The 25872-nt window shown below is 44.6% G+C and overlaps 5 protein-coding genes across 16 annotated transcripts; 2 read left to right on the top strand and 3 right to left on the bottom strand.

Moving 5' to 3' along the window:
• Positions 1 to 969: 969 nt before the first annotated feature.
• ubr7 (ubiquitin protein ligase E3 component n-recognin 7) lies at positions 970 to 7982 on the bottom strand. Of its 2 annotated transcripts, none has more exons than XM_047328467.1 (12): positions 7797 to 7982; positions 5951 to 6072; positions 4529 to 4662; positions 4157 to 4217; positions 3852 to 3947; positions 3704 to 3757; positions 3479 to 3584; positions 3272 to 3342; positions 3032 to 3196; positions 2567 to 2732; positions 2334 to 2395; positions 970 to 1224 (listed from the first exon to the last, which is right to left on the bottom strand). In XM_047328467.1, the coding sequence occupies exons 2-12, from the start codon at positions 6065 to 6067 to the stop codon at positions 1132 to 1134; spliced, it is 1125 nt and encodes a 374-aa protein (XP_047184423.1). In that variant the 5' UTR covers positions 6068 to 6072; positions 7797 to 7982; the 3' UTR covers positions 970 to 1131. The 2 variants fall into 2 exon arrangements, with proteins under 2 accessions (XP_047184423.1, XP_047184422.1); XM_047328466.1 differs by lacking the exon at positions 7797 to 7982 and adding an exon at positions 6511 to 6667.
• si:dkeyp-55f12.3 (uncharacterized protein LOC568418 homolog) lies at positions 7450 to 8609 on the top strand. The gene is made up of 2 exons (XM_035616935.1): positions 7450 to 7668; positions 8432 to 8609. Exons 1-2 carry the CDS (start codon positions 7485 to 7487, stop codon positions 8524 to 8526), a joined length of 279 nt encoding a protein of 92 aa, XP_035472828.1. The 5' UTR covers positions 7450 to 7484; the 3' UTR covers positions 8527 to 8609.
• Positions 8610 to 8813: 204 nt separating this feature from the next.
• On the bottom strand, positions 8814 to 10405 carry tmem251 (transmembrane protein 251). Its single transcript, XM_035616934.2, has 2 exons — positions 10266 to 10405; positions 8814 to 9653 (listed from the first exon to the last, which is right to left on the bottom strand). The coding sequence occupies exon 2, from the start codon at positions 9643 to 9645 to the stop codon at positions 9271 to 9273; it is 375 nt and encodes a 124-aa protein (XP_035472827.1). The 5' UTR covers positions 9646 to 9653; positions 10266 to 10405; the 3' UTR covers positions 8814 to 9270.
• On the top strand, positions 9342 to 15417 carry LOC118289834 (E3 ubiquitin-protein ligase TRIM50-like). Of its 6 annotated transcripts, none has more exons than XM_035616925.1 (10): positions 9342 to 9477; positions 11261 to 11354; positions 11515 to 11685; positions 12377 to 12448; positions 12847 to 12942; positions 13187 to 13417; positions 13563 to 13585; positions 13657 to 13787; positions 14354 to 14535; positions 14908 to 15417. In XM_035616925.1, exons 2-10 carry the CDS (start codon positions 11277 to 11279, stop codon positions 15322 to 15324), a joined length of 1401 nt encoding a protein of 466 aa, XP_035472818.1. In that variant the 5' UTR covers positions 9342 to 9477; positions 11261 to 11276; the 3' UTR covers positions 15325 to 15417. The 6 variants fall into 6 exon arrangements, with proteins under 6 accessions (XP_035472818.1, XP_035472817.1, XP_035472816.1 ...); XM_035616924.1 differs by having other exon boundaries at positions 11261 to 11387; XM_035616923.1 differs by having other exon boundaries at positions 11178 to 11387.
• Positions 15418 to 15655: 238 nt separating this feature from the next.
• Positions 15656 to 25737, bottom strand: LOC118289837 (ankyrin repeat and SOCS box protein 2). 6 transcript variants are annotated; one of them, XM_047328462.1, is made up of 11 exons: positions 24703 to 25402; positions 23301 to 23747; positions 22806 to 23138; positions 22281 to 22391; positions 20240 to 20406; positions 20010 to 20165; positions 19687 to 19932; positions 18521 to 18692; positions 17264 to 17846; positions 16903 to 17056; positions 15656 to 16265 (listed from the first exon to the last, which is right to left on the bottom strand). In XM_047328462.1, the coding sequence occupies exons 2-11, from the start codon at positions 23309 to 23311 to the stop codon at positions 16129 to 16131; spliced, it is 2070 nt and encodes a 689-aa protein (XP_047184418.1). In that variant the 5' UTR covers positions 23312 to 23747; positions 24703 to 25402; the 3' UTR covers positions 15656 to 16128. The 6 variants fall into 6 exon arrangements, with proteins under 6 accessions (XP_047184418.1, XP_047184419.1, XP_047184417.1 ...); XM_047328463.1 differs by having other exon boundaries at positions 23555 to 23747; positions 24703 to 25401; XM_047328461.1 differs by lacking the exons at positions 23301 to 23747; positions 24703 to 25402 and adding an exon at positions 25679 to 25737.
• Between the last annotated feature and the right edge of the window lie 135 nt (positions 25738 to 25872).

The following is a 25872-nucleotide window of genomic DNA, read 5'->3' as shown; positions in this document are numbered from 1 at the left end:
CTAACCCTAACCCACTGTCATGGGTCATTTTGATGACGGGTGGACTCTGGTCCGACGTGGCGGACGCTGCCGCCGGGACCGGCAGCCGTTCCGGGACCGGGATGATGGGGATGGGTGGGTGGCGAGTGCATTCCCTGTTTCCTTCGGGAGACAGGATCAGTATCCTTTAACTAACCCCTAACCCTAACCCCCCTAACCCAAAAAAATCAAAGAATTAATCACTAAAGGACAGAAAAATGCCAGTAGTACACAAGGTAAAGTTGCATGGCCAAAAACCAAAATGATGGCAGTTCAATTCCAGCCTCTGAAAGTGTAAGCATATTTTATTTTTCTTATTCTTCTCCTTCTAGGCACAAATACTATTGAAAATAGGAGGACACATGGTACTGCATGCAAGTAATACGACGAAGTAGAGAGTTGCAGTCGACGGGCGTCGGCCAGTGCACTACCTTTGATTCCTCGCCTACACCACAATCCGAACCGATTCACCACTCTGTCAGAACCGGTGGATGTGGGGTGGAAGCAAACCGGAACATCTCATCAAGATAATTTTCCACACTTAACCCTAACCATGTTATATTTATCAGTGTTAAATCACAGTGTTGAGGAAATATTAAGCTGCTCAGCAGCAGCTCATAATAAAACAAACACTTTACCTTGAATGAGAGTGTTAGGGTCACGTGTGTTCCACTCAGACAGTCTCTACACGTTCATCTGGGACAGGTGAGTCTCTTTGAGGAGCTTCACCTGATGAGGCCTCAACTGCAGCCTCGTGGAACCTATGTCGCAAAATCAGTTGCTCCGCTGAGCGACCAGGGTTCAGCTCATTCTTGTGCTGTTGTCTGGCCTGTTGTCTACCATGAGGCTTCTCGTTATTTTAAAACTTACCCAAGCCATAATTCTAAATAATAAGAGGAAAATGATTTTAATATTTGGACACATTTATTTGGACACAAACAACAGACGCCATTTTGTCTTGTGGTTGTTTTATTAGTTTTCATAAGAAAAGAGAAATAAACTTTACTGTTTCTCACATGATAAAAACTTTTCAATGTCCAGAGAGTCACAAACATCAGCTCATCGACAGGAAATGATTAATGTCATCACACGTTTCATTGCGGTCAAAGGTCATCAGGTGCAGTAGTAAGGTCCGCCATCGACTCGCCGTCTCTTGCGACTCTGCTGCTGCTCGAAGAACTGACGGATGTCATCAGGGGTCACAACCTATCAGAGAATGGACACGACATCAGTGGCCTGTGCTATGAAACGCGATGTGTGGTTACCATGGTAACTTCAGGTTTAACCCTAGTTTCAGTCGTATGACACTGCTTCACTTGTTACCGTGGTAAGTCACGATGGTAACTGATGCTGAACCTCTAACCTGCTCCACAGAAGGTGGAGTTCATAGCAACAGATGAAACTAACCCTAACACAGAGTCATTAATATCAGACTGATAATCACACATTATCAGTCTGTTGTCACTTTATCGGTTTGATCATCCACAAAAGACTGAGATATTCTCTCTCAACAGTCAAATTTTATTACTGTTCTGTAATGTACTGTAGTATAATGTACTGTAGAGTTCCGTAGTAAACTGTAGTGTAGTGTTCTGTAGTATACTGTATTGTACTGTAGTAGGGCTGCAGCTGTGGATTATTTTAGTAATCCACTACTCTAGCGATTATTCCATCGATTCATAAAGTGATCAGATAAGAAATATTGTTGCTTCATTGAGAGAAAGGTTGATCTTTTCTCCACGTTTTCGAGGAGCAGGGAGACCGACAACACCTTGAACACGAACACACACACACACACACACACACACAAACACACACACACACACACACACACACACACACACACACACACACACACACACACACACACACACACACACACACACACACACACACACACACACACACACACACACACACACACACACACACACACACACACACACACACACACACACACACACACCCCACTGCCCCGTTCACAACAGGAGCAACATTTAATATACAAGACAGACTTTCCTTTTCAGAAGAAGGAACATGTTTATTGCTGAAACCCGTTTCACTCAGAAGCCCGTTGTGCAACGGTAATAATCATCCGTGTGGAAACAGTGAGCGGAACAACGTTAGTTATACTGATTAAAAGAAACTTCGAGGCAAATGATTTTTAGTAATCGATTTATTCTAATTACTGGAAGAATCGTCTCGGTCCTATTCTGTAGTGAAGGGTTCGGTACAGTTCTGTTCTGTCAACGTTTCATAACAACAACTTCATTCATGGTTCTGACAGAAGGTCAGCGGTCACTGAGGTCACTGACCTTTCCTTCAGCTGCGAATCTCTGCAGAAAATCCTTCAGTTCAGTTTTCATGTCGTTGTAACCTGAAAAGAAAACATGGGTTAGGGTTAGTAGTACAGGTGGGAAGTACTTGTAGTACAGGTGTGTAGTACTGTGTGTAGTACTGTGTGCAGTACTGTGTGTAGTACGGTGTGTAGTACGGTGTGTAGTTCTGTTTGTAATACTGTGTGTAGTACTGTGTGTAGTACTCGTACCGTGGATGATCTCCAGCTGCTGCACTCGGTCCAAGTTGTCCAGCGCTAACATCAGTGGGTCGTGTCCTGGTTGTTTCTGTTCATTTTTCTTTCCTCGTTTCTCGTAGGCGAGGACCGTGTCCGTCTCGTCCAATAGGAAGGACATGTTGGCTTCAGACAGACGCTCCTGAGGGTTAGGGTTAGTGATTAATGTTCACACATGACAATCAGAATCAAACATTCACATTTGATTTACTGCTCTTCAAGAATCTGGATAAATACAGTTGGTTTGACATGATGAAGGTTGAGACATTGTGTCACGTTTGACCGCTCGTCAGTGATGTCACCGTTCCCACGAAACCTGTTGATTCTCTTAACGTTGAGCACATGGATCAGGGAACACAGACACAAACCATGACCTCACAGTGACATAGGGTTATCAGTTGTGTCATCATCAGTGATGTCACAGCGGCAGCTGGATGTTACCTGGCAAGTGTTGCAGGAGCAGAGTTCAGAGCGCCACGCTGACGGCCAGAACACGGCCCCTGATCTGAGTCTGTTCTGACCGGACCCTTGCAGTCCCTTCAGTCTGCAGCTAGGCTCCGCCTCCTCACGGCTCCGCTTACTGCTGGGCTCGATGACATCGTCCATCTAATGGATTATAGATGATTAATCAATCACCAATCGAACCATCTCAACCAGATAAAACCAGTCAAACCCTCTCACCTGCTGTTTGTCAGGAACGTCTACGTTTGATTCTCCTGTTTCCTCCTTCACCTGTACCGCCGCACCTTGAACTGAACAGGAAGTACATCACACACAGGAAGTACATCACACACAGGAAACACATCACACACAGGAAACACCTCATACACAGGAAGTACATCACACACAGGAAGTACATCTCACAGCATCTGTGGTCCGATGATTTACCTGCCAGGTGATCAGCGTAGGTCCAGAGGAAGTCATTCTTATTCATACACGACTCACAAATCATCTCCTGCAGCTCGACACCGTCTGGAACCACACAGCCCAGGTGCTGCAGGTGAAGATACAACCACCAGGGGGCACCAACAAGTTTAACCCTAAAACCCTGTCATCCGGCAAAGCATCATTTCAGGGGAAATAAACATGAGCAGACTGTTTTCACCGACTTACCCTGCCGTGCAGCCAATCCTCACACACCACACACTGAATCATCTCGTCCTCCACCTGGACACAAAACCACCAATCACAGACAGACAAGCCTCAGCTGGAGGTCAGGTAAGGGTCAGGTGAGGGTCAGGTAAGGGTCAGTGGGTCTCACCTGGTCGTCAGGGTCGGGATACGGTCGACTGCAGGTGCAGTAAACTCCAAAGAAGTTATGAGAGTATTTATTCAGACTGTTGAGCTCGTCTTTATCCTGAAACATGAAGACGATATTAATAAAGACACTGACAGGTCTGTAGGTCCACATGAGGACACTGGCAGGTCTGTAGATATTAATGAGTTTTGTCTTATAACACAATGTATCTAATGGTCACCAGGTGACAGATTCATCATGTTTGATCCATGATGATTTATTAAATCAATGTTTGTAACTGTATTGATCTGGACCCGATCTGGACTCACAGGGTTCAGTTTACACTGCAGTTCTGTGAACTTCCTGTTCCCACAGTCACAACGAAAGTTCCTGCAGAAGAAAAGAAAAAAGGAGAAAAGACAAAACAGAACAAAATAAAATAGAAGACAAATATAAATGATAAATAATTTTTAAAAATGCTGAGTCACATTATTCACCACAACTGTCATATTTAATTGAAAATGTTTTTATCATTTCACATCTGAAGTTAATGTCTACAGCTGCACGGTGTTATTGCAGATTGTTAAAGTTTAAACAGTGTTTTGATTTAGCATTGATGGTCCTGGATCATTGATCAAACAACAATATTAATCAGGTATTGAAACTGATGATGTGTCACACACTGACAGGTGAGGACTCACCTCTTAGTGTAGAGTTCGAAAAGGTCGTGACCTTCATGACATTTATATGAACAGGCCAAACACACTCCTGCTGCTTCTCCGCCCTTCGGTGTACAAGTGTTACAGGCGTAGAGGGCCTGACGCTTCACATAGCCCTGAAAACACACACGTACTCAACACACATGTTGTAAATATATATATGTATAATAATAATAATAATAATAATAATAGTTTCATGGTTGTTTTGCCTCAAAAAATGGAAGATTTGGCCATGTGGTCCTTTTCAAATACAGAGGCACAGCAAGGAAAACTCAGATTCCCATGATCCTTAGTGTTAGGGGAATCTGTGGGTCCACATGAAGACACTGACAGGTCTGTTGGTTCAGATGAAGACACTGACGGGTCTGTGGGTCCACATGAAGACACTGACGGGTCTGTGGGTCCACATGAAGACACTGACGGGTCTGTTGGTTCACATGAAGACACTGACGGGTCTGTGGGTCCACATGAAGACACTGACGGGTCTGTTGGTTCACATGAAGACACTGACGGGTCTGTTGGTTCACATGAAGACACTGACGGGTCTGTTGGTCCACATGAAGACACTGACGGGTCTGTTGGTTCACATGAAGACACTGACGGGTCTGTTGGTTCACATGAAGACACTGACGGGTCTGTGGGTCCACATGAAGACACTGACGGGTCTGTGGGTCCACATGAAGACACTGACGGGTCTGTTGGTCCACATGAAGACACTGACGGGTCTGTTGGTTCACATGAAGACACTGACGGGTCTGTGGGTCCACATGAAGACACTGACGGGTCTGTTGGTCCACATGAAGACACTGACGGGTCTGTTGGTTCACATGAAGACACTGACGGGTCTGTGGGTCCACATGAAGACACTGACGGGTCTGTGGGTCCACATGAAGACACTGACGGGTCTGTTGGTCCACATGAAGACACTGACGGGTCTGTTGGTTCACATGAAGACACTGACGGGTCTGTTGGTTCACATGAAGACACTGACGGGTCTGTGGGTCCACATGAAGACACTGACGGGTCTGTGGGTCCACATGAAGACACTGACGGGTCTGTTGGTTCACATGAAGACACTGACGGGTCTGTTGGTTCACATGAAGACACTGACGGGTCTGTTGGTTCACATGAAGACACTGACGGGTCTGTGGGTCCACATGAAGACACTGACGGGTCTGTTGGTTCACATGAAGACACTGACGGGTCTGTGGGTCCACATGAAGACACTGACGGGTCTGTGGGTCCACATGAAGACACTGACAGGTCTGTTGGTCCACATGAAGACACTGACAGGTCTGTGGGTCCACATGAAGACACTGACAGGTCTGTTGGTCCACATGAAGACACTGACAGGTCTGTAGGGTTCGGTCTCTTGGGTTAAGTGTGTACAGTGTCAGAACTCACCTGAGGGTACGAGCAGTGATCTGAGTCACTTCCTGCCAAAACAGCTGAAGCTTCTTCCTCCAGCTCTTCGTCTTCCTCCACAACATCCACCAGAGACACAGTCTGCTCCTCACACATGTTTACTACATCAAACAAATAAGTTTTGCTGTGAGGTCCGCACCATTTTTTTGGTTTTCGATTAACAGATCCTGGGCTGAGCCGAAAACCCAGATTTGTTTCCGTCTCACAGAAGCGACAGCTGACGGACCGTGAGGAAATATTCTCTGATTTGTACAAAACGTGTTTTGCTTTAGAATCACGTACTGAACCTTTAAGTGACGGACTGAAGCAGAGCTGTCGATACTGAGTCTGTTACAGAGAAACAACAGTTCAACAATGAGTGAATATTAGTCGATATTACTTCATTTAAAAATCCAACTGTATATATATTACATTCTGACTGAGTTGATATTCGATACGAAGGCAGTTAGCCTCTGTTAGCCTCAGTTAGCCTCAGTAAAACGACTGTCACTGCTCCGTGCTAATGCTAACGGTGTTAGCTGTGAACAACACAAACTCACCGAGTCCAACCGGAACCGGACCTGACGTATAAATAAACGGATCAATAACCAATAAAAAACGTTCTGATGTTCAGATGATGGAACCGTTGTTGTCAAAATACTAGCTAAGGCTTGCTAATGACAACTTCCGGTTCTTCTTTTTCTGGAGTTTTTTGGAGGTTGGCAAACAACAAATTGGTGCATTAGCGCCACCAACTGGTGTGGATCATATATCTTCTCTATTACATGAGTTTGTCTTAGATACTGAAATATGACTTTATTACATTCTGTTGAGTTACTTCGTAGAATATCTTTAGATCAAACTGTACTTTTGTCTTTTAGAGGTTTTGAATCAGATGCCTTCTTTCTCCCTCATATTTTTGACTATGTAGCATAACATGTAACTTCCGTTTCTCCTCCGTAGGTCGTAGGTCGAATGGCGACAATGTGGGTCCCATGTCGTCGAGTAAACAAAGAGCGACACAGTGAATAGAACTGTCAAATGAAAAAGTTAAAATTTCAAATTATAATAAAATTAACCAAATGGTGTTGTACGCAGTTCTGTGGTGCATTCGCGTGTCTCGGTGAAATAATTATTCTGGTCAAACTAAACACTGATCAGTGTCACATACGACAGATCTGGGCTCTGCACTGTGAGCTGCTCAATCACCATGGTAACTGACACTGCCCATCAACATTGTCCAGCGCTAACATCAACACCACAGGATCCTTGACTGTAAAGTGAACCATAATAAATGTGTGCAGAACTGTTGTTTCTCTGTAACAGACTCAGTATCAACAGCTCTTCTTCAGTCCGTCACGTAAAGGTTCAGTACGTGAAATTAAAGCAAAGTGTAACTCTTCATATATCACCCTAACCCTAACCCTAAGCAATACAACTTAAAGTGTGCTAATAATGTAATAATGACATTTACGTAATGTACATGAAGGCAGCAGCCTGTGCGCGATGACGTCAGACAGCGGTCGACGTGAAGATGTCCGGCATGGCGCTGTCAGCTGAGCTACAGTTCCGAGATGGACAGAGACGGAAAATATGCGTTCAAGTAGAAAATAAACTGAGTTCTCTAATCACCGGAATAAACGATCTGATCGTGAACGTCTCACAGCTCCTCAGTGAGCTGGTGGAGCAGGAGAAGTCGCACGGAGACTGCGCAGTAGGTGAGTTACCTGAAGCTAACAAGCGCAGAGCTAATGTGTTATTATTACTTATTGATGATTATTGAATGATTCGGTTGAAGTCTCTGATTAACTCCTGGTAAGTTTTCTGTTTATATTCTTTTACTCACGTGACTGCTCTGGTAAACTGAGCTGCTACTTCCTGTGAGGGTTAGACCGGGGTTGAGGTCGAATTGTCTAAGGAAGTTTCCTAAATCTTGACGTGACCCAGAAGTATTTGATCAGCACCATGATAAGAGCTGTTCAGATTCTCTAACTGCATATGAGAGGAGCTACAACACTTCCTTTCCTATCTCCTTTAGCAGAGGACACACCGGAGCTTCCTATGTGAGAGTAAGGACGCAATTCATTGCGGTAGCAATATTTAACGTGACGCGTCATGAACGAACGTAAATGATTCAATCTGAAGAAGAAGAAGAAGAAGAGTATGAATATGATCTGAATAAGATCTCAGTTACTGTAACATATGAATCATAAAACACTGAAACATGCTGATGGAGCCACTGAGGTTATTGTAGTTCATCTTCAGAAATGTGTCGTTTCACCACGACGTCAGATGACAACGTAGTTTAGTGAAAGTCAAGTTGGATTCTCTGAGCAGCTGTCAGCTTTCCTTAATTCCTATCAGTTCTCCTTGACACCTTTCCTTGACCTCATGACAGTTTCCACTGAGGTCAAGGAATAGTAGAGAGGAAGGACATTTTGACCTCACCCCTAAACCCTAAACCTGTTCTACCTGCTGCAGGTGAAGAAGATGAGGTCAGCGATGAAGAAGATGAAGAGCGTGAGGATCCCCCAGACTATGAACTACAACCTTCAACTAAAAGATTCAAACTGTGAAACACTGTTTACATGTTTACTTATGATGTCAGCTGATCAGTCCCATGAGTAGAAACCAAATAAACAGTTACAGGTTAAATGTTCTTCTTCTACTTGTCAATCACTTGCTGATCAGACGTGATTGATCCAGTATCAGTCTTGATCTCTCATTGGACCTGAATCATGACCCAATCATTGGACGGTTCAGTGACAGGCGAGGTCATGTGATCTGCTTTGGGTTCTCAGGTGAGAGGAAGCTCATCCTCCTCTTCCTCAGTCATCACTTCAGTGAAATTCTTCAAAAAATGTTTAGACTTCATGAAGATTTTTAATTGGTTTAAAAGCTGTCATGGTAACCAGCATGTGTCATGTGACTCATTTTACAACAGAAACACTGATTGGATAGCAGCTGTCACCTCTGTTCTAAATGTATACCTGTGGTAGCCATGGCAACAGGAATAATGCTTTCGGTAACAGGTTAAAGTAGATGTGTGTGCTGGAGGTGCTGCCATCACCTTATTCAACACACTCCAGCCAATCACAGTCCAGGAACATCTGTGATGTCAGAACAGAACAACATGAGAACTGGGTACAAACAGCTGTTGATCCTGACAGTCGATGCTGAGGGCAGCTCTTGTTCCTGAGACGGCATGGAGGGTGAATGTCTGATGGGAGTGTAACTGTTCAAAAGGCACACAGGAAGTGACATCACATACATCAACACTAAAAGTTCACAGCCACTGCAGCCTCTCAGATCCGTCCTTTCTATGTGTCAATCACGGACCCTGGCCTGTGATTGGTCGGTGTCTGAGCAGCATGGCGACGACTACACAGCAGGGCGATGCAGACAGGAAGCACACAGTAACCGACAGCACGGGGGTCGGCTCTCGTGCACGAGAAGAGGAAGAGGAAGAGCTGCAGGTACGGGAGCAGGAAGACCGACGCCCACATCCAGACGGGAAGCGACAGCAGGTGAGACCAGGAGACAGCAGGGGGCGGGGCCGACAGGCTGATCCCGCCTCTCTGCACACGCTCCAAACTGAGTGTGTGCACCTCAAAGATGTAGTACACCGCCATGATACTGAGCAGAAGGTAGAGCGCCACGCACACCCAACCCATCCTCTGACGGAAGTTCATCATCCTCCATACTGTCAGGAGATAATCAATAGCCAATTAGAAATCTATAGGACATCTGTGTACGATCAATCCATCACCTGTACATCATCTCTACTCAAAGAATTGTCATGCCCTTCCCCATACTGTCGGGGATGATCAATAATCAATATCATCAATTTGTTTTGTCATTGTGGCGTCAGAAAAACCAAGTAATCAATATGTGGTCATCCTCAGTGAGGGGAAAAGATGAATAAACAATATAGTTTACAACATTATCAATAGTGAACCAGTCTTCAAGAGATGATGAGGAAACGCATTAATAATCAATACATTAGGATTAGATGTAGTTTATAGTATAGTTACAAGGCAGCTGATTGTTTCTTTTTAGTCTCACGTTGTGGACTTAGTTTCATATCGAGCGCTGCGTCATTATGAATATTTATTATTATTAAATGTGACAGAACCTGGTCCACTGAAACATGGACTCTGAACAGACTGCGTCATGTTTCCTCTCGGACTCGATCTTCACCATCTGTTTGTTTACACTGAGCCTGTTAGCCTATTAGCCTGTTAGCATCTCGTTTATCTGTTAGCCGCTTGCTAAAATGTTAGCATCTGTTGGCAGCTGTTTCATCGGGTCTCACCTTCCTTCGCGCTGAATCTTTCACATTTTAATCAGCTGTGGAGCCGCGTCTAGTCTGAAGAGGACCCGGCCTCGCTCCTCGCTTCCTGTTTGGTCACCTGACCCCTGAATGACGTCACCGTCTGACGCCGCCTGTTGTTGATTTAAAAACCATCTGTGAAGAAATAAATAAAAATAAACGAGTGAAGAAATAAATAAAAATAAACGAGTGAGTTTCACTGAACCAAAGATAAATGTCAGTGATTATTAATTAACAACAGAAACATTTTCATGAATCTTAAACTTCTTGATTATATAAATTATACAACATCATTGTCACCGAACCCAACATCATCATTAACAATAATGAATAGTGACAAATTTGCTCCTAACATTCTTAAATGTTGTCATTATATTTCACAGATACAGCCGGGGGGGGGAATCCATAGACTGTATATAAACAGGGGGAATCAGATCAATAACAACAACCACCAGGTCTGTGTGTTTCCATGGAGACATGTTGTTTAGGTGAAGGTGACTTTCAGGTGTCACAGATTACAACAACATAAAAAACATTGATAACATAAAGGAACTGTAGCTCCGCCCACTCTGTTCGTCTCCATCCAATCACCTCAGAGAAACCTGTTTATAGATAAAAGTCCGAGCTGCTGCACAAACTTAAAGACAGGATTTTACTGGGCCTGGTTCTGGGGCTGGTGCTTCGGGCCCTGGTTCTTCTGGTGCTGGTTCTTCTGGTGCTGGTGATTCTGGTCCTGGTTCTTCTGGTCCTGGTGCTTCTGGTGCTTTTGGTACCAGTGCTTGAGTTTGGACATATGGAGCGTCGTCAGAGTCTGGAGGAGCAGCTCAAGTGTCCTGTTTGTCTGGATGTCTTCACTGAACCACTAATGTTACAGTGTGGACACTCCTACTGCAGGTAAGATGGACGTGTCAGGTTGGAACTGACCTGTCCTGACCTCACCTGTCCTGACCTCACCTGTCCTGACCTCACCTGTCCAGGTGTTGTGTGCGCTCCATGACGATGGACCTGCTCGGGCAGCTGCAGTGTCCCGTATGTCGCTGTGCGGTGGACGGAGACAATCCTCCTCCCAATGTTAGTTTGGCTCGTATTATTGAGGCTCTGCAGGTAAAAACACCTGTGATCAGTTTGTCTTCATCTGGTTTAAATCTGGTTTAAATAGAATTATACAATAACATAATGTTTATATTGATGTTTTCATGTGTATAATTAACACAGCGGTTGGTCCTGACAGGAAGTGAGTGTTCCAAGTGAAGCTCAGCTGAAGTCGTGTCCTCAGCATCACAACCCTCTGATTCTTTACTGTGAAGATGAACTGATGTTGATCTGTGGCCTCTGTGGAAGCATCGGTTCACATCGAGGACACAGGATCACACCTGTCAGCTCCGTCTACGGACGCATGAAGGTACGACTCAGTCTTATTAAGTGTTCTGTTCATTCATGTACAAGCACTGTTCTGATAAATGGGTTAGGGTTAGGGTTAGGGTTGTTTGTGTAAAGTCAAACCTGAGAACACAAGTGTTGATTGACGGTATAAGTTAAACCCAGAACAGTTTGTTCGTGCAGATAAGAAGCTGATTTCACATCATATTATCATCATCAGTGAGATTAACTCAAACAACCTTTGTGTTTCCACTTCAACAACAACAAGGTCACATGTTCATATTCATCACATTCAAACTGGAACTGGATGTGGTGCGACCTTCCTCGGCGTCTGCCCTCCGGCACAAAGTTTTCTCTTCCTGTTTGTCTTTCCATGTTCGCCATTTTGTGTCATATCTACAAGTAGTCAGAAAATGGCTGCTGTGACTCAGTGATTGTCTGCGTGTCGTCAGCCGGCTGGTGGCCAGTTTAGTGACAATGTGTAATTATTGAACGTGTCACCTGTTCAAATTCACCACTGAACTTCCTCCGGCAACAGACCTGTCAGGTTCCTGTGCCCAGCAGGTTAATAAGTGATAATATCACTTTGACATCTCTTCTCACTGCTTTTTGTCCTCTACTGTCTGTTTAACTCCTGAAGTCTGCATACAGACGGGAGGTTGAACAGCTCTGGTCAGAACGACCTAGAGCTGAACACAATCCAAACTTTTCAGATGACAGTGGACTTCAGGAGGAGCCGCCCTCACCATCCTCAACAGCATTGTGTTTGCTGTAGAAGACTTCAGGTTTCTGGGATCCACAATCTCCCAGGACCATGAGTAGACATCCAACTCAGACACTGAAATGGAATAATTGATGGAGTGGATGCTGATTCAGATGTCTAACCCTCACTGTCTGTCTCTCTGCGTCTCTGTCTGTCTGTCTGTCTCTCTGTCTCTGTCTCTGTCTCTGTCTGTCTGTCTGTCTGTCTCTCTCTCTCTGTCTGTCTGTCTGTCTGTCTGTCTGTCTGTCTGTCTGTCTGTCTCTCTCTCTCTCTCTCTCTCTGTCTCTCTCTATCTGTCTGTCTGTCTGTCTGTCTCTCTGTCCGTCTGTCTGTCTGTCTGTCTGTCTCTCTGTCTGTCTGTCCCTCTGTCTGTCTCTCTTTCTCTCTGTCTGTCTGTCTGTCTCTCTGTCTCACTTTCAGGAGGACATTTCCTGTCTGATGACAGAGTTCCAGCAGCAGAAGCGTCGACTTGAGGATCACATTTGTAAACTGTCATACAACAGATCCAGAATCACAGTAGGTGAATTGTAAACATCACTGCATGTAAACGCTGCCACCTGTTGGTCAGACAAAGGTACTACCCTATGGTTTCAACATAACCCTCACATTTAAAGTGTGAATAATAATTTAACAACTTTACACTGTAACATTGATCTTATATGTATGTCTCCAGATCAACCAATCACATCAGAGTTGATTTGCTTACGCTGAGGGTCTCAGCCAACAGGAGCTGACTATCTGCTGCTCTTTGTCCAATCAGAACGAGTCTGATGTGCTGAAGTGGGTGGTGAGGAAGGAGTTTGGTGAACTACGACGTTGCCTAGAGGTGGAGGAGGTGGGGTTCATGCAGCAGGTGGAGACGTCTGCCGCAGTCCTCATCTTGTCCCTCCAGAACCAGACGGACCAGCTAAACCAGAACCTGCACCGGCTGCAGGAGGCCCACAACACCCTGCAGGACCTGAGCAATGAGGGACATCTGGACTTCATAACGGTACTGTTGGTCAGAGTCCCTGATCGGTCCAGGACGTAGAGGGGGACATCTGGACTCACATCAGTCTCAAGATGTTTGAATCCAATCAATAACCTTTATGACACGAATCATTGTCAATTTTTCCTCCTTTTCTGTTTGTTTACAGAAGTACGGCTCAATCGCTCCGAGGTAACAAACATCTCAACACTTTAATCAGTTTATCGATGAAACACAAAGTGATCAATGTTTAACATCTGCAGGTTCCGAGAGAGTCAGGAGCTCCACCAGAGGGAGGAGAGACTCTTCAGTTCAGTCAACTTCAAACCAGGCTTCAACCACAACGACGTCAAACTCACTGTGTGGAGGAGACTGCATCGCAAAGTCCTGCCAGGTACAGCTGTCTCCATCCCTTGTCCCTGTCCCCAACATCTGTCCCTATCCACATCCCTACATCTGTCCCTGTCCACATCACAACATCTGTCCTTGTCAAAAAAATCTCCCTGTCCACATCCCTGCATCTGTCCCCGTCTCTCTGAGGTCAGAATCACCTCACATGGTTAAACTTTTTATAATTTATTATCTGAAACTCTGCTGATTGTTAGTCATAAAGATGATATCTAATCTTGAACTGTTCTTCAGTTGAGTCTTCACAGTAAACAGTTGGATAAATGTTTCACTTGTTAAGAGGGTTTATTAATGGATTCTATTTGTAATGTCTCCGTCTTTACATATGTAACAATAATAATAATAATACATTTTATTTGATGGCAACTTTCATGGCACTCAAGGTCACCTTACACCAAGTAGAGTAATAAAACATACAACAAACAATGAAGCTTTGTTAAAACATCAGCACAGTTGTAAAACACGATGCAGTTAAAGGTTAAAGGTTACTCGCGTAATGAGACAATGGGCGGATGTGAGGAGAAAGATTTTAACATTCCTCTCTTCCTCCAGCACCAGAGATGTTGAAGCTGGATCCTCAGACTGCTCACCCCATGTTGGAGCTCCATCACGGGGACACGGTGGTCGTCTGTGGGGCTCTGCTGCGGAGACTTCCTGATAATCCAGAGAGGTTCATTTACAGTTACTGCGTCCTGGCCAATCCAGGCTTCTCTTCTGGGAAACACTACTGGGAGGTAAACTCTGCTGGATCGTCCGTCCATCACTGTCACAATCAAAACAGCAAATGATTCACCTGTGGATCCTTCAATGGACCAGGTTCTAGATTTGTCAAAAAGGTGACGACTATGAAAAATCATTGTTGAAAAGACAAAAGTCTATCAGCATGATCGGGCCTGATGTCGACAGCTCACAGCTGATGTGTCAACAGATGCTTGGTCCAGTGAAGGAACGTGATCTGACACGGTCATGACTCTGATTTAAAACACTTTGACTGTTATGATCAAGGTCTAATGTAAACAAAGCGATTATTTATCATTGAGTGTGATTCTCCTCTGTCAGCTGACCATGTCAGTGGTGATGGTTCACTGGTTGTGTCCTCCGTACAGGTGGAGGTGGGGATCAAACCCAAGTGGCGTCTTGGTCTGATCAAAGGAACAACCAGTCGGAAGGCCAAGCTGGTGAAGACCCCAGAGGGCGGAGTGTGGCTGATCGGACTGAAGGACGGAGTTTATGAAGCCTTCACTTCACCAAGGGTGGTCCTTCCGCTGACGGTGCCCCCCCGCCGGGTGGGACTGTTCCTGGACTATGAGGGCGGAGGTCTGACCTTCTATAACAGCGACAATCCTGACGAGCTGGGTTTCATCTACAGCTTCAGACTGGAGGTCCAGGGGAAAGTCTACCCCCTGCTGGATGTCTGCTGGCACGACCGAGGAGACAACAAACAGCCTCTGGCCCTTGCCCTGCCTCACAGGGTGCAGCTCCTCCCCCTCAGCCTCCCCCTCCCCCACAAACAAGACAAGTGACAGAATGGCCATTTAGTATCTGTCAACTTTCAGCTGAGATCATCCTCTTTACCCCTGAAATGTTTCTCATTAATAAATAAAAATAAGCTTCTACTCATGTATCATCTGAGAATTTATTTTTAATGAGAAATTGATTTTTGTTTTAATATATTCATCTGTTGTTTCTGCCTAAAATTAAACTTTATTCAAAATCTGTACAAAACCAATCAAAAATGTTTAGGGAGATTGTTGAAACAAAATAAAATTGTTTATGTCAATCAATTTTAATTAAACAGCTGTTCATGTTCAGAATGTCATTGTTTTCAAATCAATACATTTTGCTGTGAATGAATGAATGAAGGAAATACGCATTGCTTTATTTTACAATCCTAGTACATGTTAAGTACACAAAGTAATATTGAAGTATCCGGAAAGAACATGACATTTTGACAGTTCATCAATACTTTTGAGTGGCAGTTAATGGTATATAAAGGTAAGTAACTGGAGCTCACCAATGTATTGTATGTGCTTAAGTAATAACTTACTTACATCCGTTCCCTATGGTTACTGTCTTAGTACGTAGATTGTATTACCGTCTAGTTACCTAGAACGTTTCCATGAACTTACTAGGTAAAAACTTAGTAATTACTATAAAGTTATTTTGGTACTTTCCTAGTAACTATTTTTGTTATATCCAGTTTCTTAGTAAATACCGGGTAATTAGCGGACTGTTAAATAAAGGGTTACCACAATGTCAACTGGGTCAACTGGAGAAACTGGAGAAACTGGGTCAACTAGATAAACTGGGTCAGTTTGAGTGCTGGTTCAGTCATCCAGCGAGTGCTCTTGGTGTTGCAGGAACCGGATCAGAACTCCAGGTAACGGTAACTTCTTCACACGTCGACGTCCGGTGAACTGAAGAATCTGCAGCCGACAGAGTCGCATCAACGACTGAGGAGAAGCTGAAACAAAAACCAGGAAGTAAAAACATTCAGGATGACAGACAGTGATGTGTTCACTGACCTGTCCCTGATCATGTACAGTACAGTTATAGTTCAAGCACAGATCTGAAGTCATTCTTGTATTGTGTGATCGGTATCAACTGTTTCAAATGTTACGCAATGTGTTAGATATGTTTTCATGATATATTAAATATGTTTCATCATATATTAAAATTAATGTTTTCATCATTTGTTGATTATAATAAATATAAAAAATATTTAATCTATTAAATGTATTTTACCATGAAATTTTAAATACAAATATGTTTTCATTATAGATTATATAAATCAAATCCTTTTTGATATATTGAAAATAGATTCCTTGATTTGTAAAATATATGTAATATATATTGTAAACTATGCTTCATGATGTATCAAATATGTTTTCATGATATATTAATTGTATTAAACATACGTTTTGATTGTTCATAAGTTATTACATATAATAACTTATAGGAAGAAGCCCAAGGACACATTGGCATGCAGACCAATGTCATTGGCTCCTTCCGGCTCTGATTATATTTATGCAGGAGAACAGCTGAGACATGTGACCTGAAATGTGACCTGACTATCAGTTATTGATCAGCTTTTGACTCACTTGCTTTGTCTTTGATGATGCTCCATGCTGAATAACTATCCAGGTGTTCCACCAGTCTGGAGCAGAGAGTCACATGACCAACATAGTCCAATAGGACATCAATGATTGGCCCCGCCCACCGACAGATGCTGGGGGCTGAGATCATCTCACAGAACTGTCAATCAATCAATTAATAAATCAATCACATAACTGTCAATCAACCAAATAATCATTCAAAGAACCATCAATTTATAATGTCTTCATTTAAACTTGTTAAACTAAGGTCAACCGAACGCCTCTCCCTTCCCGTGTCTCTGTTGGTCTTTATTTAAACGTGTTAAACTAAGGTCACTCTATAAATGAAATTTATTCTTATTACTACCTGAACGCCTCTCCCCGCCTGTGTCTCTTCCATGTCTCTGTTGCTATCGCGGGGGTTGTCCCTTGCTGATCTGGTGGCTTGGATTGGTGGATGAGGTTTGTTACCATAGGAACAGTCAAAGCAGGAGAGGGCGTTGCCTCCGTTGTCCAGCAGGTACTTGAACAAGGGCAGGTACTTCATGGAGAACATATAAACGGAGGGGAAGGTGGTGGGATGTGTGGGGATACAGGCGTTGATGTCAGCTCCATGCTCCACCAGCAGGGTCACGGTCTGAATGCAGCTCTGCCTCGCCGCCACCATCAGGGGCTTGAACATGTCCAGGTTCGGGTCAGCACCAGCTGCCAGCAGCATGCGCACGGCGTCGATGTTGTTGTTTATGACAGAGAAGTAGAGCGCTGTACTGCGGCGGTCCTCGTACATCTGCGATTGTTCATTAGACAGCTGAGCATTGACGTCGAAGCCCGCCTCAATAAGAGTCGCCAGCACGTCATCACGGTTACGCTCGGCTGCCACATGGAGCGGGCTGATGCCGGTTCGCCGGACTTTGGCCTTACTCGTAGCTGGGATCAACATGGACACGATACTGGAGGCAGGAGACATCACAGGAGTTTTTTTGTTGACTTGTGAATTTAGTGATCAGTTACTGTCAGAGGCCAATCAACATTAGGTTGTTTGTTTGTTTACATATATTTACTTTTATGATTTGTATTCTTACACCTTCACAGACAAAATGATGTTTTTGATCCAGATTTACCAAAATAACTTAGAGGTTTGCAAATAATAATGAATTTTTGACGTGTGGAAATGTGCAGTTGTGCCACCAGGTGGTGCTTTTGGGTTAGTCATGTCGATTTTGAAGCAGAAGAAGAACATTTTATTTTTCTGTTGCTACTAAACGATAAAGTAAACAGGCTGCTCAGTACTGATGATCACTGCTATGCAGACGACACTCAGTTCTACACAGCTGTTGATCGTGATGATCTGAGCCTCATGCCTTCTTTAGGAAACATCTCTGCATCAGTTTCAACCACATATCTTTTTCATTAACGCTTCAGGCAATTTATCTCAAACCTGTGGTCGGATATTATTTGAACTGTCCTTCCAATCACATTAGGGCATAACTAGGTTTGAGCACATCAGCAACACCTGCTCTGGTGACTTCTCCTAATTCTACATCAGAGCCGTTGAGACCCTGAGGAGTCCAGTAAGTATTAAATCTATTATTGAAATGAGGGAGATAACAGTCAGTGTGCCTACATGTCATTTCCTCTCTGGGCTGCGATGTGAAGTGGTAATAATCCGGCCTTTCCAGGTCTGTTGGCATCTGCATTCTGTGAGAGGAGGAGCTCCACAATTTCCTCAAATTCATTTTTAGCAGCTTCGTACAGAGGACTGGCTCCATCAGCAGCCTGACTGTTGATATCTGCACCTGCAAAAGGGTTAGGTGAAGAAAATCCTTAAATCCAACTCCAGGGTTAGGGGGTCCTCACCCTCCACCTCATCACCCCCCAGTCTTTATCAGTCTCCTCACCCTCCACCTCCTCATCACCCCCCCAATCTTCACATCAGTCATCTCACCCTCCACCTCCTCATCACCCCCCCGGTCTTCATCAGTCTCCTCACCCTCCACCTCCTCATCACACCCCCAATCTTCACATCAGTCATCTCACCCTCCACCTCCTCATCACCCCCCCAGTCTTCATCAGTCTCCTCACCCTCCACCTCCTCATCACCCCCCCCAATCTTCATCTGTCTCCTCACCGCCCCAGTTTTCATCAGTGTCTGCAGGAGAGGTTATTATCTGGGTAACTATCTAAAATGTAAGGAGCAGTTTCCACTGAAAAATGTCAGTATGTATGATACATTCAGAATTCAGAACTCTTCTATTCACATTGTTATGTTGCAGCTTCATGCAAACTAATTAAAATTCATAAAGACAAAATAAAACAAAGTGAAAACATCAGGAACATTTGCATGAGGAGTTTATGGTTAAAGTCTTCTTCAACACATGATGTTAATTTTGTAAATTTTTGTCCAGTTACAGTCACATAGAACATAAAGCACCGGATGTGTTGGAGCGTGGCTAAAGTGTGATTGACAGCTGGTACCATTAAATAGGTGCAAGTCACAGCTGTAGGTGGGTGTACAGTGTACGAGCTGCTCCTCAAAATATGGTTACTTCTGGTTTAAGAAAAAATAAGATGGCGCCAAACAATACGTAAATTGACAAACCAATGTGATTTCAGGGGGAGTTGATACTTAGCAGTTAGCATAAGCAGTAGTTAGCAATGAGCAGAACCAACTGTAATTAGCAGTTGACAATAGAAGTAGCTGTAGCATTAGCACCCAGAAGAAGCAGTAAAATATTAGATGGCTACTAGAATTAGCATTAGAACAATCAGATGAACTTCCTGTTCGTTTACCTTGCTTCAGGAGAAAACGCAGTGCGGCAACCTGCCCCGTCTGAGCCGCGGTGAACAGCGGTGTGATGCCGTACATGTTGGTGAGCTTGAGGTTGGCTCCGGCCTTTAGCAGCATCTCACAGATCTCCACATTGTTCAGAGTCACAGCTACCTGAAGTGCAGACCAACCCCGAATACAATGAGTGTTCACTGCAACGCCGTGGTTCAACAACTCTGCAACCATCGCAGCGCTGTTCCTCTCACAGGCTGCAGGACAAAGAAAATAATGATTCATTCAGATGAATCCCTTTGTGGACAATGACATCACTTCCTGCTGGTGTTACCTTTGTAGAGTGGAGTCTCTTTGTCATAGTTTGGGATGTCAGGATCAGCTCCATTTTCCAGCAGCACTTGAACACATCGTAGCTGCTCTTTGATGATGGCGACCAGCAGCACTGTCTCACCATATTCAGTTCGCTTGTTGATCGTCCCCGGATGAGCTGAGCATAGACAGACAGGTCTCATGCCTTCTGGACTCTGAAGTGATGTCTTTGCTGAGTGTGTGTGGACGTACCTGACAGCAGAACTCTCAGACATGAGTCTCGACCGAACCGAGCCGCCTGGTGGACAGCGAGTCGGCCCCGTTTACCTGGAACCATCAGGTTTGTTCCTTGACACATCAACGATTTCACTCTGCTCACATCGCCAACACGGATCGCTTTGAACAGAGGCTCCTCCTCCCTGCAGGGACAACATGAGACACCTGTCTCACCACACAACCTAACCCACCACACAACCTGTCTCACCTGTCTCACCGATACAACCTGTCTCACCAGTACAACCTGTACGACCTGTTCTAACTGGTACGACCTGTTCTCACCGGTACGACCTGTGCGACCTGTTCTCAGCTATACAACCTGTCTGACCTGTACAACCGGTACAACCTGTTCGACCTGTTCTCACCGGTACGACCTGTTCACATCTGTACGACCTGTTCTCACCGGTACGACCCGTACGACCTGTTCTCACCCGTTCTCACCCGTTCGACCCGTTGTAGAGGTTCTCACCTGTTCGACCTCTACAACCTATCTCACCTGTACGACCTGTTCTCACCCGTACGACCTGGTCTCACCGGTACGACCTGGTCTCACCGGTACTACCTGTTCTCACATGTACAACCTGTTCTCACCTGTATGACCTGTTCTCACCTGTATGACCTGTTCTCATCTGTTCGACCTGTTCTCATCTGTTCGACCTGTTCTCATCTGTTCGACCTGTTCTCATCTGTTCGACCTATCTCACCACACAACCTGTCTCACCTGTACGACCTGTCTCACCTGTATGACCTCTACAACCTATCTCACCTGTACGACCTGTCTCACCTGTATGACCTCTACTACCTGTCTCACCTGTACGACCTGTCTCACCTGTACGACCTGTTCTCACCTGTACGACCTGTTCTCAGCAGTACGACCTGTTCTCAGCAGTACGACCTGTTCTCACCTGTATGACCTCTACAACCTATCTCACCTGTACGACCTGTCTCACCTGTATGGCCTCTACTACCTGTCTCACCTGTACGACCTGTCTCACCTGTACGACCTCTACAACCTATCTCACCTGTACGACCTGTCTCACCTGTATGACCTCTACTACCTGTCTCACCTGTACGACCTGTCTCACCTGTACGACCTGTTCTCAGCAGTAAGACCTGTTCTCACCTGTACGACCTGTCTCACCTGTACGACCTGTCTCACCTGTACGACCTGTCTCACCTGTATGACCTCTACAACCTATCTCACCTGTACGACCTGTCTCACCTGTACGACCTCTACAACCTATCTCACCTGTACGACCTGTCTCACCTGTATGACCTCTACTACCTGTCTCACCTGTACGACCTGTTCTCACCTGTACGACCTGTTCTCAGCAGTACGACCTGTTCTCACCTGTATGACCTGTCTCACCTGTACGACCTGTCTCACCTGTATGACCTCTACAACTTATCTCACCTGTACGACCTGTCTCACCTGTACGACCTGTTCTCACCTGTACGACCTGTTCTCAGCAGTACGACCTGTTCTCACCTGTACGACCTGTCTCACCTGTACGACCTGTCTCACCTGTATGACCTCTACAACCTATCTCACCTGTACGACCTGTCTAACCGGTACGACCTGTTCACACCTGTTCGACCTGTTCTCAGCAGTACGACCTGTTCTCACCGGTACGACCTGTTCTCACCGGTACGACCTGTTCTCACCACACAACCTGTCTCACCTGTACGACCTGTCTCACCTGTATGACCTCTACAACCTGTCTCACCTGTACGACCTGTCTCATCTGTATGACCTCTACTACCTGTCTCACCTGTATGACCTGTCTCACCTGTATGACCTCTACAACCTGTCTCACCTGTATGACCTCTCTCACCTTTACGACCCCTACAACCTGTCTCAGGTGTACGACCTGTCTCACGTGTACACCTGTCTCACCTGTACAACCTGTTCCTCCCTGTAAAAACAAGTCCTAGCTGAAGGTTAAACTTCCTGACCCAACAGGTGATACAGGAAGTTCCACCTACTGACATGTTTTATGAGTAGAATTTAACTCACTCTTCAGGTTCTGGAGCAATGTGAACCAAATCGCCATCAGCTCTGCGATAAGCAACCATCCTCTTCCCAGAGCCAGTCATAAAGCAACTGACTGTCCCATCAAATGTCTTCCTGCCACACCGTCACCAAGACAACAGCAAATTAGAGCACAAAGACTGACGGCTCACATGTCTCAGAGTTAGAAGTTAAACCTGGAGTCTCAGAATCACACTTAAAGTTAAATTAAATCAACAAAGAATGAAATATGATGCAAATGATCCTTGTCATGTGCTTCTATACAACCAGGTTTATTATTCAGTATTACTTTTATCATTTATTATTTGTTTCTATACATATACTGTAGATATTTATCTCAATAATTTCAATATGAGACATTCACACTGACTGGAGGGAACTTTGTAAATCTGATCTGAGGTCTGTGTGTGTAAGTCGAGTCTTAATATAATTATCAATATGTTTTTCCTCAGATCAAAAGTTTACAAACATACACAGTTATTCTCCTCTGGAAATATTAGAGCGACGTACGGATCAGGAAGCTTTTCACTCGGAGGGTTTGGAGAACTGTAGTGAGCGGTGGTCTGGGCTGGAGGAGGATCATGGGAGCTGTTTGTGGCTGCAGGGTTCAGGCTGCTGTCAGGCTGGTGAGGAGAACCAGATGCATTGGCAGTGTTGCTGGTTGTGTTGCTAGTTGTGTTGGTGTTGCTGCAGTTTGCGTCGGTCAAACTGCGCTCGATGGCGACCTGCAGCAGCTCGTCATCACTCAGGTTACTGTAGAGAGAATAATCCTCTTGTCTGGAAGCTGCAGATTCAGAGCGAGACATGCTGGTTGTATCCATGATGGAGGACGACTGAGATTCACTGTCAGAAACAAAAACAAGTAAAAACAGGATTGAAGAGGATTAGATGTCGATTTTCATCACTGAAGAAAGTTTCAACATAAAGAGGAAGTTTGTGCTGATGAACCTGTCAAAACAAACTGTGATATGAAGTTGAACTGAGTGTCATTTATATGTTTTTTACATTAAATTCATTCAGTTGACACTTTTGTCCAAAGGATAAGAGCCTGAGCCATTTCCAGCACGGTGGGTCAGAACCAGTGTCTTGAATCGGATTCGATCCTCCACCAGGAGACAGTGCAGGAGGAGCAGTTTGGTGTGGGAGGACCAACCGGGTCGCTGCAGAGGTCGGAGGTCACATGTGGGCAGACCAGCTAGGAGGGAGTTGCAGTCGTCCAGACGTGAGATGACAATAACCTGCACCAACACCTGAATCACCTTCTCAATGAGGAACGGACGAATCGTCCGGATGTTGTGGAGGATGAATCTGAAGGAGAACATCTGGTCTTCCAGAGTCACACCAGCTCCATCACCACAGAGTCTCCATGGTGACGAGAAGCATCTGGGTCCAGATTGAGCTTCAGGTGCGTGTTGATGTCCAGCAGAGATTCTGCTGCCACCTGGTGTCAGACTGTGGAAAGGACCATGTGAGTTGTGTGTCATCGGCGTATGGAAGGAGAAGTCATGTGAGTGAATAACAGAGTCAGTGGAGATGTGCAGAAAGTTGAGTGAAGACAGTTTAAGTGTTTTAGAAAGTCTGGTAGAAGAGAGACTGGTCTGAGTGTGAGCTTCTTTGAAAAGGATTCACTCTGGATGCTTTAAGAGAGTTGGGAAAGTGACCAGTTGTCAGAGACGTGTTGATGAGGTGGGTGAGGAAGGGAAGGAGGTCAGGAGACTAAAGAAGGTGAGAGGTCGAGGGGGCGGTGGGAAGTGATCAAGGATAGAACCTCACTGGGAGGGAGTGGTGGAGAAGGAATAGAGAAGGAGATGAGGAGGGTTAGGACAGTTGGTCGGGAGGAGCGGATTTTGTTACAAAAAATTTAAAATATTTTAAAATAGAAATTTTGTCTCTCTCAAGATATTAATAAAACAGCTCAGTCCATAAACCTTCATATCAAATGTGAAACCCAAACATATCCCATTAAAAAGATAGAAAATGACACAGCAGATGAAGAAGAAACGGCTTCTGGTTATTTTTATGAAAATATTAACTGTAGCATTGAAGACAAACTGCATTCGCTCAGGTCTGATTTTAAAAATGTATAAGAAATCAAATATTTAAATGTATAAATCCTCATCCTGTTCTTTATCAATCATCTGTGTATGTTGAATGTACAAGTGTTTTGTTAACAAACATTTTTGAAATGAGTTTTGTTGCTGGTCAGATATTGTGGTTACATTAATATCAGATTAACAGTTAAAGTCCTCATTGAGCTGTTGTTACTGACCCTGCCTGTAGGGGGCTCGGACCTTGAATCCACTCTTAACTACTTTGACTCCTGATCAATAAAAACAAATCTATCAGCAAACACATAACTGAAGAAACTGGTCAGAACACAATCAGCAGAAACAACAAAGGTTCTCACCTCGTTTCCCCCGAGTGAAATCACGTCCGTCTGTTTTCTGTCTGTAATCACGTCCACACATGACACCGTGTGCTCGCGCGTGTGGGAAATTGAGGTTTATTTTAAGGACCTGTAGTCGGAGCCTGTTGACCTCTTCACTCTAATGTCACAGACAGAGTTACATGAACACAGTCAACAGAACAGACTCATTTAAACCAGATGTTTAATCTATGGGATTTTACCACATCTGTCCACTTTCTGTCACTGTCGGTCAAACCAGATGAGGTATTAGATTTTTTATTGTCCAAAGCGACCAACATCATCGTGGCAGGTAACATGATGCCTCAGGGTCCACACCGGGATGACCTCGAATCCAACCCCGACATTCTAGTCAGCGGTGTAACCCACTAAACTGAACCAGCTGATGTGTGAGACATGACTGGAAAACCTCCAAACCTCAACTGGCTCCTCTCATTGCAGATGAGCAGCCGTACTCCAGACAGGAAGTCTGAGGACCGTCAGCACAGGTGAGCCCAGACTGGATTGATCGACGGCTCAGCTCTGGTCCACATGACTACTCATGGCGTCATGTTCTACTCTCACTTGAGAACAACATACTGACCTGAACTCCTCCATGTGAAAGCATACACTTTGAGAATGAAACGTGCTCTATAAATGAAATTTATTATTATTATTAAAGAACAACGTGCTCCCAACTTAGAGCGAATCATTCATTTATCAACAAGTGTGGCCTCATGACTGAAGCAAGATTCTCATGTCATCTGCTGAAAACTCTGTGGTGCAGAACGTCAGTCGTCGTCTGGTGGAACCAACGGAACCTTGTCTAAAAGTCGAGTCCACAACAACACAACATGACATCATGACAACATGACGACAACAACGCAACAACAACAACACAACAACGTCATGACAACAACGTGACAACAATACGACAACGTCACCAACTGATCTGAAAAAACTGATTCAACAGTCGTACCTGCGACTCGGTCCAGTCAAATCCTGTTTGTGTCTGAGAAGCATCTGATCTGTTTCTTGTTCCAGCAGCTGAGATTCGACACTCAAGTCTGTTCTGGCTCAGAGTCAAACACTTTTTCATTACAGCTACACCCACAACTTAAGTGTCACACTCACACTCTAAAACAACAACGATGGCGAACAAAGCACAACCAG

The sequence above is a fragment of the Scophthalmus maximus genome, chromosome 18 (genome assembly GCF_022379125.1).
Source record: "Scophthalmus maximus strain ysfricsl-2021 chromosome 18, ASM2237912v1, whole genome shotgun sequence".
NCBI classification, from domain to species: Eukaryota; Metazoa; Chordata; class Actinopteri; order Pleuronectiformes; family Scophthalmidae; genus Scophthalmus; species Scophthalmus maximus.
This window is presented reverse-complemented; position numbering and strand designations above follow the sequence as displayed.

What these genes read in the sequence shown, in the direction of transcription:
- ubr7 (XM_047328467.1), bottom strand. Translation starts at nt 6,067, where the DNA reads ATGTGTGAGGAGCAGACTGTGTCTCTGGTGGATGTTGTGGAGGAAGAC. An exon ending in CTACGCTGATCACCTGGCAG is followed by an intron (nt 3,343 to 3,478) that starts GTAAATCATCGG and finishes CTTCCTGTTCAG; the next exon opens with TTCAAGGTGCGGCGGTACAG. An exon ending in GATTCGCAGCTGAAGGAAAG is followed by an intron (nt 1,225 to 2,333) that starts GTCAGTGACCTC and finishes ATTCTCTGATAG; the next exon opens with GTTGTGACCCCTGATGACAT.
- si:dkeyp-55f12.3 (XM_035616935.1), top strand. Translation starts at nt 7,485, where the DNA reads ATGTCCGGCATGGCGCTGTCAGCTGAGCTACAGTTCCGAGATGGACAG. An exon ending in GCACGGAGACTGCGCAGTAG is followed by an intron (nt 7,669 to 8,431) that starts GTGAGTTACCTG and finishes TACCTGCTGCAG; the next exon opens with GTGAAGAAGATGAGGTCAGC.
- tmem251 (XM_035616934.2), bottom strand. Translation starts at nt 9,645, where the DNA reads ATGATGAACTTCCGTCAGAGGATGGGTTGGGTGTGCGTGGCGCTCTAC.
- LOC118289834 (XM_035616919.2), top strand. Translation starts at nt 11,077, where the DNA reads ATGGAGCGTCGTCAGAGTCTGGAGGAGCAGCTCAAGTGTCCTGTTTGT. An exon ending in GTATTATTGAGGCTCTGCAG is followed by an intron (nt 11,388 to 11,514) that starts GTAAAAACACCT and finishes TGGTCCTGACAG; the next exon opens with GAAGTGAGTGTTCCAAGTGA. An exon ending in ACAACAGATCCAGAATCACA is followed by an intron (nt 12,943 to 13,186) that starts GTAGGTGAATTG and finishes TTGTCCAATCAG; the next exon opens with AACGAGTCTGATGTGCTGAA.
- LOC118289837 (XM_047328461.1), bottom strand. Translation starts at nt 25,722, where the DNA reads ATGCTTCTCAGACACAAACAGGATTTGACTGGACCGAGTCGCAG. An exon ending in ATTGCTCCAGAACCTGAAGA is followed by an intron (nt 20,407 to 22,280) that starts GTGAGTTAAATT and finishes TTGTCCCTGCAG; the next exon opens with GGAGGAGGAGCCTCTGTTCA. An exon ending in AGAGACTCCACTCTACAAAG is followed by an intron (nt 19,933 to 20,009) that starts GTAACACCAGCA and finishes TTTGTCCTGCAG; the next exon opens with CCTGTGAGAGGAACAGCGCT.